General features: G+C 35.2%; 1 protein-coding gene across 7 annotated transcripts in view; it reads right to left on the bottom strand.

Annotated features, from left to right (window-relative positions):
• The window catches only part of KCNH7 (potassium voltage-gated channel subfamily H member 7), a 224,974-nt gene that overhangs the window by 112,679 nt on the left and 96,920 nt on the right, over positions 1 to 15,375 (bottom strand). The window contains exon 1 of one of the 7 annotated variants that reach the window (XM_065637278.1): positions 5,152 to 5,438. The exons of the other annotated variants lie outside the window; for them this stretch is intronic. Coding sequence (XP_065493350.1) covers positions 5,152 to 5,221 — 70 coding nt within the window. The 5' untranslated portion in view covers positions 5,222 to 5,438. Of the gene's footprint in view, positions 1 to 5,151; positions 5,439 to 15,375 lie in introns of those variants that run through there. 7 annotated transcript variants of the gene reach the window in all.

Raw genomic sequence — 15,375 nt, 5'->3', positions numbered from 1 at the left:
CAATTATACATAATTCTTTCTGGTTCTGAGCCCTTCATACTTTTGTGCCCACATTAGAGCAGAATACTTCATATCTGTGATTGTCATGCAGTAAAATACAAAATGTGAATAACTGTGTACATTCCTTTTCTGAATCACACAGGACTGTTTTATGTTGTCCAGTACTATTTAGCATATCATTTATTATTTTTTCTTTGCAACTCTCATCTGCCAGAAATATTCAGCTTTATTCATACCCTCAGGAAACACAAGGAGGCTCTTCTATGCAGTCAAGATACATTGAAATGTTGCCTCTTATATGGACAGAATATTCCCCAAGGGACAGCATAACATCTGTGCCTTCTGCCAAAGTGAGAAAACTGGTCATGCTGCTGAAATTTTGCAAATCAGTTGCACTAATAAATTTTCTCATCCATTAGGTGAGATGGAGTTAGGAACACTTTCCTTGATAGTTCTCCAGCTGTCAGACTAAGTCCTAAACCTTTACTGGAGGGAGAATTTCAGAACAAAAGTGTATACTGGTCTTTCTCACAGAAAAGTGGGAGATGTATTAGGAAAGAAAATATTCATAGAACTAATAACAGTACTTAGCCTCTCAGAATCCTGTATATGCCAGTACAAATAATAGCAAAAGCTTTAAAATTACATCCCTACTAGCTCTATAGATAATTTTGAAAGTTAAAAAATATCACCTCAGTGAAAAGGACTCTTAGTATGGTGTCTAAAACTTAGAAATTAATTAGAAGTGGTATTTTCATGAATGGTGTAGATAGCTATGGAGAGTTTGCCTAACATCTCATTTCAACCGAGTAATGACAGTTCAGTGATTGGTAGTTAACTGGTAAAATCATCTGACTGCTCTTGTATCATTCTGTAGTCTTAAATTCTTAAATATGTTGTGGATTTTTTTTTCCTTATTTTTTATACAGCTTGACCCTCTTCTGATGGGTTGGTCTTGAACAGTCAATATCCTGCCCCCAAGAATTTCTGCTGTGATGCAATACCATATTTAGCAGCTTCTACATACAAACAGCAGATGGTTTGAGCTGAATATACTAAAGCATATATTGCTGTATGTCACCATCCTTTAGTTCTGTTTAACCCTTCAGCAGCTCTTTGCCTTTGCCACTTAACAGTCTTGTTTGGAATGGGAAGGAATTCAGACTGTGAAAACATGAATATTTTTTCCTGCTTACACAATTGGCTGTTTTTTCTTTTATATTATTGTGATGGCTAAGAATAATCTGCTTGACTGGTCAGTGGGTACGAAAGTCTGTTTTGTTTCCAGCTGCTTACAGCGCCTCTGTGTTTAACAGCAAACAGACATGGGAAACTATGGTTTGGTAAAAGTCACAACGCATCATTAGTGTGACAGTGCTTCCAGGCACTGCTACCAACCACAATTTTTTTCATTTTTAGTATTCTGTCCCACTTTACTTTGTTATTATTTTCCCATTCTGTTCTACACAATAACAAGAAAGTCTACTGTTCCGGTTGTTGATAAACTAGATAATTTCTTTTTTTGTGTGTTGAGTCATTTTACTTAGAAATATAGAAGTGGTCTACATTCTTCTTATCCAAATACTTATGTTGGATGGTTTTGACAGTACTTTATCTCTCAGGTAATTATTTTAATTGTTGGAAACAAACAGTCATGACTTACATGAGCTACACTGAGTGCTTAGGAATATGAGTATATATGCACCTGCTAGCAGGAAGTTTGCAGCTGACCAAATTTCCTCCAAAAGATCCTAGTGTGGAAAAGGAGCTGCCTGCCAGCCCTGTAGTGCTTCAGTGGTTGCTGGGGTGCTCCAGAGAAGCACTTCTAATGCCATGTGGGACATGGTGCAGGTTCACCGTAACTTAGGGTAGATCTATCTCCCTAACTACAGTATAAACTAGAATGTGCAATTTGGTTTGTTCTCTCCTTGAAACCTAGGCATTTAAGCCATACTGGAATTTGGTTTGAAAATATTTCTAAAATGTATTGTTATTACCACTGCCTTCCTAGGCAGATACTTATCCTGATTGCAACCTACTCCTGTCTTTTGGGATGAGACCCAGACATGCAGTAGCCTGTCCTACCTCTTTACCAATGCTTTGGCTTCCATAGATCAAGAAAGAAACTACTTCTCTTTCAACCCATCACATCACTCAGTCTAGGTGAAGATTGAGTGCCCTGACTGAATGCTCTGATTACAGTGTAAATTTAAATAGCTCCAAGTGTATTAGGAATAAAGGCAAAATATAGTTTTATGTGGAAAAAGATGCCCTGTTGTTTGAATTTCTACAAATACAACAGCTCTGACTTGCAATAATTCACTGGAAGACTTGCGTTACGCAATTATTTCATATGGTATACATAATTATGTTTTCTGTCCAGTTTTGTACATAAAGTAATTACTTTCCAATGTATGCTTTTCTGTAACTATGTGTTTGTATTAACTCATTTTGTTTACAATAATTGAGGAAGTAATAACTACTTGCAAAATATTAGTTTTGTAATATGGTTAAAATATATAAATAGCTTTCACGAAAGCAATCACCTTTAGCTCCTAAAGTACTGATCATAAATGAAGTGTAGCCAGACAGCAATTTTTTTTTTTTTTTCAAAAGGAGTGATTTTTAATACTAGCATGATTAGCCACTTCCACCTGGAAGCTGCTGCTTTTAAAAAATGCTTTATGAAGCATTTTATGAAATATACCTGACTCAGTTGAGATATTCATTAACTGTAAAAGCCTCTACAGAAAGAGAGTAACATTAGAAGAGTTTAAAACAAACAAAAAACCCCCAACAACAACAACGAAAAACAAACAAAGCAAAAAAACCATTCCAGTAGTGTCAGTAAATTAAATGGAATTTATAATCCTTTTAGGTTCTCCATGTAATGACTCAGAAGGCACTGGCACTGAACGACAGAAGGAAATCCCATTTAACATCTGCCTGTCTCTGTCCACCTTCATACCTACCCTACTACCTAAATATGACTCCAGAGGCATATTGGAGGATGAATTACATGACAGAAATGGCAATTATGTATCTGATGCTCAATTATTTTGCTACAGAAGTTGAAGAAAATTAGATATCACACTACTATGTATTCATAGCTCCTCTTGCCTATTAGTATACTGCTTCAGTGAAAACACATGATCAGGCTAACAAATTAAATGCTACATTTTCATTGGACTTCCTTTAATATATACTGGTGTTACAAAGGCTATTGTATAATAATAAGGTTTTATTAACCATAAGATTGCTTAATTCAATATACAGACTACTGGTTCTAACATTTTCAAATAAAACTAAAAATATTTTCAACAGCAAGCAATTATAGAGATGCTTGGGGGAAGGAAGCTTACAAAATGCAGCACAATAGTGAAGAAATGAATACAGTAGTTTGCCACAAGAAAAATCAATGTATGTGGACTTTATTTTATTTCAGTGTACAAAACCAGGATAAGAGCATTTATTTTCTTGTCAAATGAAGGATAATGAAAAATAACTAATCAGCTAAAATATATTAAGTCTTATTTCAAAATAAACACAATGGACATTGTGCAAGAAAGAATAAAGTCACTGACAGTCATTGAAACTGAAAAGATTTTTTTTTTGTTTTAACATAAAGTACAGTAATTTCATGTGTGGAATGAAAATGAATGAGTTTTCTGCCAAAGCCTCAAACCAACCCAAGCCACGTAGTTGGGAGAAAGATGTTTCTTTAACTCTTTTTCTAACTGTTTAGCCTTTGCTTGAATGCTGGAGCAGCTCCATCAGTGAGACGCTACCAAAGAGCAGCAGCCCGCATTTTATCACTGTGATTTATCTCAATGCTCAGAACTACTCTGTACAGCAAAATGAGAAACCCCATAGCTACAATCGCTACACCAGCTAAAGCTGACAAGGTGCTGGGTTGGTGGGAATTTTCAGAGGAAAACTCATGATTTAGGGAGCCACTGCTGAAACTGGTGCTGCAGGGCTGAGAAAGAGAGATGTCTGTTTGTAAGACAGACAAAACTTGCAGACATGCACAAACTCAGATTGTAAGGATTTTTTTTTTTTAATCTAGACTTTTATCCCATAGCTAACAGGTTTATCCCATAATATTGCCACCACACCTTAACCTAGATTTGCATTTTTTCTACCCAGTGTCATTTTTGCTTTCTTTAAAATATGTTTCGACTTTAATTTTGTACTGTGAAAGTCCAGGGCCACTCTCAGATATCCTGTTTCTCTGCTACAGTTAAGAGTGAAGGGAAGATTCCAGATACAGATGGATGAAATCAGTACCCAGGGTCAGCCAGTACAAACTGCAGCCATTCCGGAGTAGGCATGCTGGTGACAGTAAAACAAGGAGGAAACTTCAGGTTGCCTGTAATAACAAACCATTCATATATACTGACAAAGCATAGGAATATGGTCTTATCAAATTCTCTCACAAATGCACGAGCCTGCCTGTGACACAGAGGCATCCTGGGTTGAAATAATTTATAACTTCATGTAAAAGCTGTACAGATTTGTTTAGTTTCAGTGCAAGTTTAAGATATTTTCAAGTGAGCAGCAAATATTTGAAAGTTTGATCAATCCCTTATTTTTTTTCCCAAGTGTGTTTCCACTTTGAAAAGGTGTTAAAAATTGAAAGAGGGCTGAATTGTGTAGGATAAAGAGACAAGAAAAAGATTTCAAAGAAACAAGTCACAACAGTTGTAACTGTTATTCTCAAATAAAGCTCAGGTTCATAGAACTATGTAAGTAATTAGGCACCTAAGACTCACTGTAATTATTTAGAGTTACATCTCTAGAACACCCTAGCCCAGTTCATTTCAATGAGGGAAAATTCTCTTCCAGATCCCTTCTAGATCAGATCATAAAGCTGTTTTTCTCTGATGGCAAGTAGTTACTGTGAGTCCATAATGGGAATTTTTTCTGCTCAGATGGAAGAGAAGCATACCAAAAATACAATAGAATGCACCACAAAACCAAAACCAAACCAAAACCACTAAAATGTAAGGAGTTTTGGATAAACTGCTGAAAATTTTGAGGGAGACTTTTATTTCCAGAAAGAATATATTTTCCACCTTTTTTTTTTTTTCTTTTTTTTTTTTTCTTCCCCCAGAATAAAGCTTCATTCTAAACTTTCACAATACTTACTTAGAGGTTGCTGGTAGTTAAAACAGTTTCTCATCTTCAGAAGCATCTTCATTGCTAAGACATTTTCCATAAATAATTTTTTGTCTACTTTACAGTGTTAACAATTTCAGTCACTATCCATATGAACAGCAGTTTGAGGCAGTGCTAACTACAGGCTAAATTTTGCAGAAGCTTTACACTAGTGTAAGCCAATGTTTCTGCGAACAGAAGCAGCCCTCGCCTGTCTTGGACTGCTCATTTCCACTCTATGGAACTCCTTCCTTTGTGCAAGTACAGATGACTGTGTGGCTATGTGCAGCCATAGCAAACTAAAATTAAACTGGATTTTGGCTGGCTGATATTAACTCCATTCTCCTCCCTATTCCAGATGACTAGAGAGACACACATCCCATTGTGTAAGGGGGTAACACAGGGTCAAGAATAAACACTCGAAGCAGACTGGAGACAAGACTCGTTCTTTCAGCATCAATGACAAGCTGGTTATGGTTACAGATTCATTTTCAGAAACAGCTAGCCCTAATTACCTTATTAAATAGGATATACAGGGCCAATTTTTGCCAGCACTGGGCATTTCTTTGGCAGTACCAAGCAATAGAAAGCTCCAGCTTAAATTTTGCCTCAGCTGTGTGTATCTGTTGTGCCTACAATATGACCACCTTTGTTTTGGCTAAAGCGGTGCTGATTATTCCTTAAATGATAATATTAACAGGTGTCAGAATGTTTCAGCTAAGGACCCAAACTGCTTTCCAGGCAAGTGCAAGCCTTTCAGTTTATAACAAAATTGTTGACATCAGTCACGTTTCACTACAGGATAAAAGTGTATATTTTGAATTAATCTTTGATGGCTTTCACTGATGCTTAGCCTTTAAGGACTGAAACCTGCCAGGGACAAACAAGTTATTTGGTGGAATCCTGTAGGGTTTATGCAGGCCTGGTTGTAAAACAATGCTACCTACAGTAATATGACACATTTTTGAAAGAGAGCCATTACTATAGACTTAAAAGCAGCTCATACTGTGACACCATTCCAAGATGATTGACTGTGATAGTTACAGATTGCTTGATATGCATTATAAGATATGCATTATATATCAAGACATTATAAATTATGAGAAACTACTGTCGGGCAAGCAATTATGATGGCTCATCTTGCAATGCTAATTACACAATGTCTGGAAAATACCTTATCTACATTTATGAAGCTTCCTTCATTGATCAATGAAGTAGATATGATAGTGTAAAGAGGGGTGCTACAAATAGTAAGACCTCAGTTAAATAGATATCTGAATGGCACTGGAGAACTATTTTCAAATGCATATTGGTGCAACCTATGGAATAAGTGGTGTTTCAGAGTAGATTTTGCACCCTTAAAACAGCTTTTAGATCCATAAAGTATTTTTCTCAGGTCCTCTGGAATCGATAATATCTTCCAACATAAACTGATTTTGTACTCAAATCTTGCAGCTAACTAGAAAACAAGCTGTGTAAAAGACAAATGAGATTTAAAATGCATTTCACAGGGTACGTATGAATGCCACTTTACAAGACACTGTTGATACTTCATCTGAAACACTAAGTACCATCCTTGTTATTCGAATTGAAGAAAATTACACTGAAATCAGCCTTGGTGCAGAGAAGGGTAGCGAAGAGAATGGGATGCTTATGTTGCTAAGAAAAACTGATATGTAGCCTTGCAAAGTGAAGGTTAAAGGATTAGAAAAGTCCTGTATGGAAACGTATGGGGATGAGATAGAAATATTTGAGCCTAAGTCAACAACAGCAGTAGAAGAAATGGTTATTAATGGCTGAAGTACACATCTCAGCTGGATATTAGATAAAGGTAGATAATCATTAAAACAATCAAGTTCTGAAACAGCCTTTCAAACAGCTGGTCCAAAAGCTCTAGGTATGTTTAAGTTGGAACTTAGTAAGTTTAGTAAACAGATTATTTCGTGTGATTCTCTACAAGTGAAGCTGGTAGGACTCAATGGCATCAAAGTTCTTTCAACTTTGACATTCCTGTTGCAACTGAATTACCTTCTAAAATCTGCTTTTCAGTCAGATTTCCCATCCCTTCCAATACTTTTTATAAACTCAAAGGATTATTTTTATCTTTTGCTATGGTATTTATAACAAGTCAATGATTATTTCCATTGACCTCTTCATCACTGTGTCAATGACGATTAAATGTATCTGCATTGGATTATGCAATACCACTGCTGGTCACACTGGGGTATTCTTTTTTTTTTTTTTTTTTTTTGCTGCAACAATTTGATTAAAAAATGAAAAGACATGAAAAATTGAGAAGAAAGTTATTTTCATGTCTACTAGCTTTGAGAGTGCCATGGAAAAACTGCTGTTAGTTAGAAGCTACAGGTTATATATGATTAGAAGTGCAGTATCTCCAAGTCCACAACTTCCATTTCTACGTATAGGAACATAAGAGTAGCTAAAGCCATGGCACCATTTAGAATGGAATAAATAGAAGTGAGCTACTCCTAGCCCAGACCAGTTATAGATTAATTCCCCTGACACACAGCAAGGAATTGTACGTTTCCTTCTTGAAGCTTAGAGTGAACTCACGATCTGCAGAACTGTAAGATACCATAGCATGCAGTTTCTGATTTGTGGCATCTCTAAAGTAAATATGCTTAGAAATTTTGGAATATGGAGTGTAATTGTAGATTTTTTAGATTTCTGTTCCCTCAAAATAATATCTTTTAAATTACTATTCACACCTTATGAATTTTTAAATTGCTCTTTTTAGTTCATAAATGATTTCTCAGTCAGATAATCATACCTATGGAATATGTAGATAATTAAAAAAAAAATCTGTGAATAAGTGGGTAATACAGTACTTGATAACTGCTGCAGTCTAAATTATTAAGAAATCTGTCACAAACAGTACTGCTAAATTTTTTTAAAAATTATATTTCCTTTGCATTTTACATCATACACTAAGGATATTTGCTAGCAGCAGTTGCTACCAGGCAAGGGATAGACAGTCATTAACTGTTAGCTGTCTCATATATTGGAAACTTGTCAAGAACTGTAACAGTACCTGTGTGTCATTGGAGTCATACTGTCATATCCTAAATTTCCTGTAATGCTAAGCGAAGCTATTAAGGTCATTCAGCACAGAAATAGGCTCATGCTCTTGTATACGTATTATCTTTATGTTAATTTGAATGTATCTGATTGCCACTTTCAGTTAAGCATTTAAATGCAACTATTTTCCAGTAAACACACATGTTGTTCTTTACAGTTAGAATACTAAATATAGATTTATTGATTCGAAGAAAATATCACAAGCTTAGAAGAGATAAATGAGTATCATGATTGAAAATCTTTTCTGTCACTTGCGATGGGTTGTATTTTTAGCCTTGGGAGAAAAGCCAGAAGGTAGTTCAAAGCCTGACCTTTACTCCTCAATAATCAGACTATATATAGTGTTTTACCGCACAGACATTCTTAAAAGAGCTCCAGGTCCTTGGTCTCCCTATTCTGCTCACTGAAGTAAAAGGTTACAAGTATTGAAAAAGATACTTTGTGTACAAGTAGATGTGGTAAATGTTATTCTAAAAGGAACTGATTCCTCATCTCATACTCCATACATTTTCTGCATTTAGGAAGAAAGCATCTTTCGCTTGTTCTCTCAAAATGATGCCTGCTTGGCTGTATACTTCTTTGCATATTCTTTCAACAGTACATGAAACCTTTGCAGCTTGTATCTGGATGTATTTCTGCAGCTGCTCCTTTGCTGTTCCTCTTTTGAAAAGGAAACACCTTATTCTTACTGGAAGGACCTGAGAGAACAAAAATATACCACTCTCCTTCAGCTATGTAGCATAATTCTAATTGAGAAAGACAAGGATCATTAATCATCAAAAAGGCTCCAAACATGTTCACTTTCTTAGATTTAGTACAACATAAACAGTAACACGTACTTCCCTCTAGGGCTGACTTGACCTATGTGCTAAGCTTGCTTGCTGTAGATGTGTCATATCTCCATAACCATTTGAAACTTTAGAAGAAACAGAAACAAAGCTCTGTGTTAGAGTGGAATACAAATTTTCAAGCATATTCCTTGCCTAGCAGCAGTTTCATCACATAGTTACCATTTTGTGACAGTCTTTAAAACTTTTAGCAGTAAGCCTAAACAGAATATACTTGGTTTAAAAGTACTGCAAAATTTTCTGAGTACTATCACCTATCTCATATCATTGCTCTTTCATCTATGGTTGTGTAAAATGTAGCATTTTGACTGGAATTGGTGCTAAAGAAAAAGCACAATAGTTCTGAGCTGGATTCTAGATCCACAGTGTATAAATTTAGACAACATAAGTTATAAAATAGAGTTATTTAATTAATTTAAATTAGAAATAAATACTTGTCACTTTCGAAGGTTTGAAAACCAATTCCAGATATGTATTATGTTGTGACTGTGTATTTTATAAGAATAAAAACATACTTACATTACACAGAGTGTTGCTCACATACATTTACATGTGGAAAAGTTATGGAAACAGAAAATACAGATTTGCCTACTAAAAAGGATTTGCTCTGTCTTCTGAAAATGCTATCTGTTGTCAAAGCAAAATCTCTTTATTACAAAAGATGTTACTTGTAAATAAGATGGGCCGACACTGCACTATCCTGACCCCATACACAAAAAAATTTTGCATTTCCATTAAAAATATATAGCTTGTGGGACTCTGCTGACAAGCATGGCCATCCTTGAAGCCTGAGGATTTGCCTCTATGGCCAACCTGGTTTGTATGTTTGGCAGCTCCTTCTTTCATTAATAATTCACAGTAGGTTCTCAAATGGTTTCAGACAGCTTCAGTACTAAGTTCCAATAGTACCTTAAGGAGAATCATATAACAGTTACAGCCAGATTATAGTGTGGTTTGAAATAAAAACACTTACATATGACTAAAAATTTTCATGATCTAACCACATGCAGATAGGTTTTCAAAGAAATTCCTGTCTGATCATCTCGAAAATGTCACAGGAGATCAATATATATGAGAGCACCATGTAAACAACTGGACTAACACAGAAACACATTTTGGGGCAGGATCTTTTGCTGCAGCTCCTCCAAGAGGCAGTGGCATCTTAAACAGAATATCTGTTTCTTGATGATCCACGCCAACAATAGAGATAAGTCTGACTATTCTGATTGATAATATGAATATTCAGTAACACCCTGCCCCTAAAAATCTTGGTTTTAAAATGAAATTTGCATTAAAGTTTTTCCAGTATTCCTAGAGGTTATATCCAGGGCTTAATAGGATACTGCCTTGTTTTAATTACAGGTTCTCCAGCAATGCTGTAGATAAGACTGAACAGGTAACCGCCCAAGTTATCCATAATTCTGATTCACTTCATTCAAAATCAACACAAAATACTGATGAAATATTTATCCCAGGAAGATATAGCAACTCTTACTCATTAAGTAATATGATGGTTAACTTTCCTGGAATTTAAAATCTGTTTCTAATATCTGACACATTCTCATTCATACCTTGATAAGTCAATAATAGAGAACCAGATATGGTTGCTATGTATTTGGAAAATAAGTTTCAAAAATAGAGTATGCAAGATAGACAAGATTAATTTCTGGCTTCATTTAAGTAAGTAGATGTGTTGATACTTTTTTCAGTGGGACGAGATTTCTTTTTGCAGTTCCATTGGGCTTTGGCTTTGTTTTTGTTTTTTCTTGAATTTAATTTTGCCTGAAGTGGCAGAGTTAAAAAAGACCAGTACCAAATGCCTTCTATACTGGCGATCTTTGAAAAACTGATAACTATATATGAACCAAATATACAGGGACATTGTGACATTTCATCATCACCTACAATGTAAAATTAAATGAATTGTGAGTAAAATTAAATGACAAATAGCATGAAATGAAATTTTGAATTAGGGTTTCTTCAATGATAAATTTTCATGTTAAAAGTAATTAGGAGGAAGTATTGCGGTTTAGAAGAAAGTCTTGTGTCTGTTATCTATGAAACCCTGCATCAGGGAAGTGACTCAAAACAAACTACAAGTCATTGTTGATACCAGAAATTCAGTATACACATCAGTCACAGCCCAGAAAGAATGAGACACTTGGAATGAAATTTTTACTTTAGATTTCAAAACATAGTTTCTCCTCTGGGTTCATTTGATGGTATATGTAATAGGTAATTCAGACCTAGTTAGTATATGGAGTCCCCATGCACAAAACAGTATGGAAAACCAGCTGTGTGTTGAAAGTCAAATGTACACTTCACTTGGCAAGTGCAATCAGTTCCATTTGCTCTTGCAGTGGTCTGTTCATGCGTTTTATTTTGAATTCATGTAGGTTGGGTACTTGCCTGGCTTTTATGCCACCGAAGAATTTCTGTTACAAGAGAAAGCTACAGCTTCCCTGCTAGCATGATTTACTTCTTGCCAGCCATAAGAGCATAAGAAAGATGCTATGTGGCTGAGGATCTGCCCCCAAAAGTTCATGATGCAATGTTATGCAAGGATGCACACAAGAGAGATGCAGAAATAGGGAACATAAGGAAGATGGTATGAAATGGCTATAAAATATCAGACCACAGTTCAATCTAGACCAGTATATGCGTAGCAAGAGTCATTATCTTCAGGAGAATCATAGTTTCTATCATATTTTCATCATGTTGGGACACAGCAAGCCGAACAGTCTCCTTGGATACTGGGGACTGACCATGAGATATCAGAGGTACCATTGCTCCTAGAAGGTCTCTTTAGGAATGTAACCTCAGTATGTTGCTGTAGGTATTCAGCACTTGGCTCAAATTTATTTTTATGTTGGTTTATAAATCTATTCCTACTCTGATCATTAGTCTTCATGTGCAAGTCAGTCTTGACTAAAATTTTCTTTTCCTACTGCTTCCATTGAAAAATTAGAATTAAACCCTCAAGGATTCTGATCCGCTTTAGACTTCTGAATTTCTTGCAAGTGTTATATAAAATACAAACTCTTCTCTGATATGTCATATATTAATAATCTCCATTCACTGTTTGTATGAAGTAAACTCTCTAAATTCTGTATCATAGAAAGAAATAATTTGCAATCAGATGTATTCTTTTATTCCAAGAAGAAAATATAAAACTATAGTACTTCCAACTGCTTTCTATCTTCATGGTAGAAAAAAAGACACTATTACACAGTGGTGACCTTTCTGACCAGAAAGGAGGATGAAAAAGATTAGTCAAACACACCAAATGCTCTCTTTTAAAATAGACACACTATACTATTTGTATCTCCAGACTAGATGTAAATGACAAGGCATTCACATACTGCTACCATATATTGTCACCTTAAAAAGACAACACTATGAGTAGGAAAATGTTAAATAAATGATAAAGATGGTACCACCAGTTTCCAAATTAACTCTGTAAACTACAATTTTTATCCACTTTAAACTTTTTAAATGGGGAACATTTGTGACTGAAGAAAAATAAAAGCTACCTTTAAATCCCAACATACTGATTTTGTTAATGAACCTTGACTTTTAGTTATTTTTAAAGATTTTTTGTAATTGCTATTTACATTATATTTTGTTGTGACAGTCACACAGAGCATCAGCTTAATAGAAAGACCCACTTAGATATATACGCAGCATTTTAGCACATCAAACAGAGTCCATGTTTTTTAATTTAATTTTCATAGTTCAATACCTCTTTGACTTGCATTAAAGAAATCATCACACATTCCAAGATGTTTTGACAAATCTTGTCTCTGTATGTACTTTGTGATAACTTCAATGCAAACCCATTTTGGCAGTATTGCCCAATGGAATGTCATGCAAATTCTTCAAATTTTTATTCTGGAATGTGAAAAACCTGCTCCATCAAAGGCAATTAGATAAACAAATAGCAGGTTTTATTAGTTCATTTCTGTTCAGCACAATTTCCCCAAATCTGGCAACCTGCTTTGTCCTTCAGGAAAACAAACTAATTATGCCCATTTCCTGCCTGTGTGATGTAGAGCTGATATTAAAAAGCTACTCAAAATTAGTGCTCACAATGGACTTGTCTGTATTCTTGTGTTGACAGTCAGAACTGGATGTATTTTTCTATCATAGCTCATCTGAGTTAGCTTAATGTGATTGAATAAGATTAATCAATATTCACGCTGATAAATCTGATGCTCTCTGTGTTTTAATCTAGGATGATATTTAGCTTTTGTGTAGTTCTCTGTTGTAGTTCTCTTGAATATTTTATCTTTTTTGCAATATGTACTTGGATGAACAATGACATTTATATTATCATGACTGGCCTCTGTGTCAGCACCTGTTGAAGTAAATGGGAGTAGTTTACTCTCTTGGTTATTGCTTTGTTCTTTCTGTGGATTCAGGAAGACATAGCTGCATAATTTACAGTCAGGATATATCTAAAAAATTCCCTGTAATCTGAAGAGGTAAAGACTAGGGGGGAAAAAAAAAAGAAAAAAGAAAAAAAGGAAAACTGAAAAGAGTGTAAAAGGAGTGTTGTGATTCTGATAAGCAAAGGATGGACCATTCTTTTCAATACTGGTCAGCTGTATAGTCGTCTGGTCTTCAAACTTTAGAATTGACATTGCACAGGAAAAAGTTTTCAAAATTTTCTTGTAGATAAATTAACTTCAAAGGGCTCACATAGAAATAAATTATGTTCCTAATTATCACATCCCATGAGTGCTTTCTAAATAAGGGATCCATTCAACTGCAGCTATATCAAGTACGTTGTCAGAATTCAAACAAATGTGGGTTTATGTTGAAAGTAGGTATGGGCAACTCATCCAGATTTGCACATACATGCACTGGCACTGGATGCTAACAGAGACCTTCTACCTTTGGTTCTGTTTTGCCTAAGTGCTAAGGATAATCCATAGTCCCTGACCCTTCTGGAGCTGGAGATGATTAAATAAAAATGTCAGAATACATTTAGTTCATGGGCGTAATATTACACAGAAATTCAACATGATGATATTCTGCAATAAGCTAGTATAACTTAAAAGAGCTATTAACTCTATGCCACTGGCACTAGCTGTTTAAACAGACTGAGTATACCACATTCAAGTATGACAAAATAAGTTTCCATTTTCTTTAAGCAAAGTGAAAATTAAAGCAAGAGGATAAAGTATTTTATGTTTTATATGCACTAAGAAGTGTATGCAGTAATGTAGAAAACTGCTCGTTGTTTCATATTTTTAATGAAACAGAGGTAGTTTTATGTAATTAAGATGTTTCAGTTAGGATAAACACATTTTAAACAGATTTGGAAGGGCATCTTTCATCATCATGGTAGTTTTGCTCTGCAGGGAGTCATGGCCTATGATTCTTTTAATTGCTTATGATAACCTTTGTAAATGGGGTTCCAAACTTTTTCCAGAAAAGATTTATTTCTGCAATGAAAAATACAGAGCAAGAATATTTTGCTTTATGATTGCTCCCTCTTAAATTAGAAAAAAAATATAAAGGCACAAATTAACTAATACAAGTAATTGTATTCTCAGCCAAAGTTTTCTCTCTACAATTCTTTTGTGTCTGCTATTTGAAAGATTTAATGCAATGCTGATTGCAAGAATGTGCTGTGCATTCAGGTATTCCATCACAATGGAAGGCTGGATGATCATGACAAATCCAGGATGATCATTTAATTCAATAACATTTCAGAGCTTTCAGTACTTCAGAGCCAAGTCCCAAGATGCTAAACCTTTTATTGGCAGCAATCTCACTGTGAATTACAAGTGCTGATCACCAATTAGAAAATAGCCTGACAGTAATAGGGGGAAAAGAAAATGTATTTATATTCCCGTGATACAATTTAAAGGTTGGATATAATGTTTTCATAAGATTTCTGTGTTTTGGGGAAAATTCAACTTCAGATCCCCTTTCATTAACAGATTGAATCAAATTCTCTAGAAGAAGATAAGCTTATGTAACTAGTTGATCAATGGTGGGTGCCTGAATCAGTGAGGATACTGGTCTGCTACAATTCTTGGCTAAATCCTAAGATTTTTTATTTCAGGCTTAAGAGTTTGTATTTTAAATAATGCCCCATTCAGCCTTGCAGGCAAGGTGACATCTGCTATGCTCCTAATGAGAAACGTTCAAATTTAAGAAGCATTTTCTTAAGGCATATGAACTGCAGAGTCATAGGCTTATAGATCAGTGAATCACGGGGCCAGGACACCCATTGCATACTGAGGACTGACTCAAT

Source organism: Caloenas nicobarica, chromosome 6, assembly GCF_036013445.1.
Source record: "Caloenas nicobarica isolate bCalNic1 chromosome 6, bCalNic1.hap1, whole genome shotgun sequence".
NCBI classification, from domain to species: domain Eukaryota; kingdom Metazoa; phylum Chordata; class Aves; order Columbiformes; family Columbidae; genus Caloenas; species Caloenas nicobarica.
This window is presented reverse-complemented; position numbering and strand designations above follow the sequence as displayed.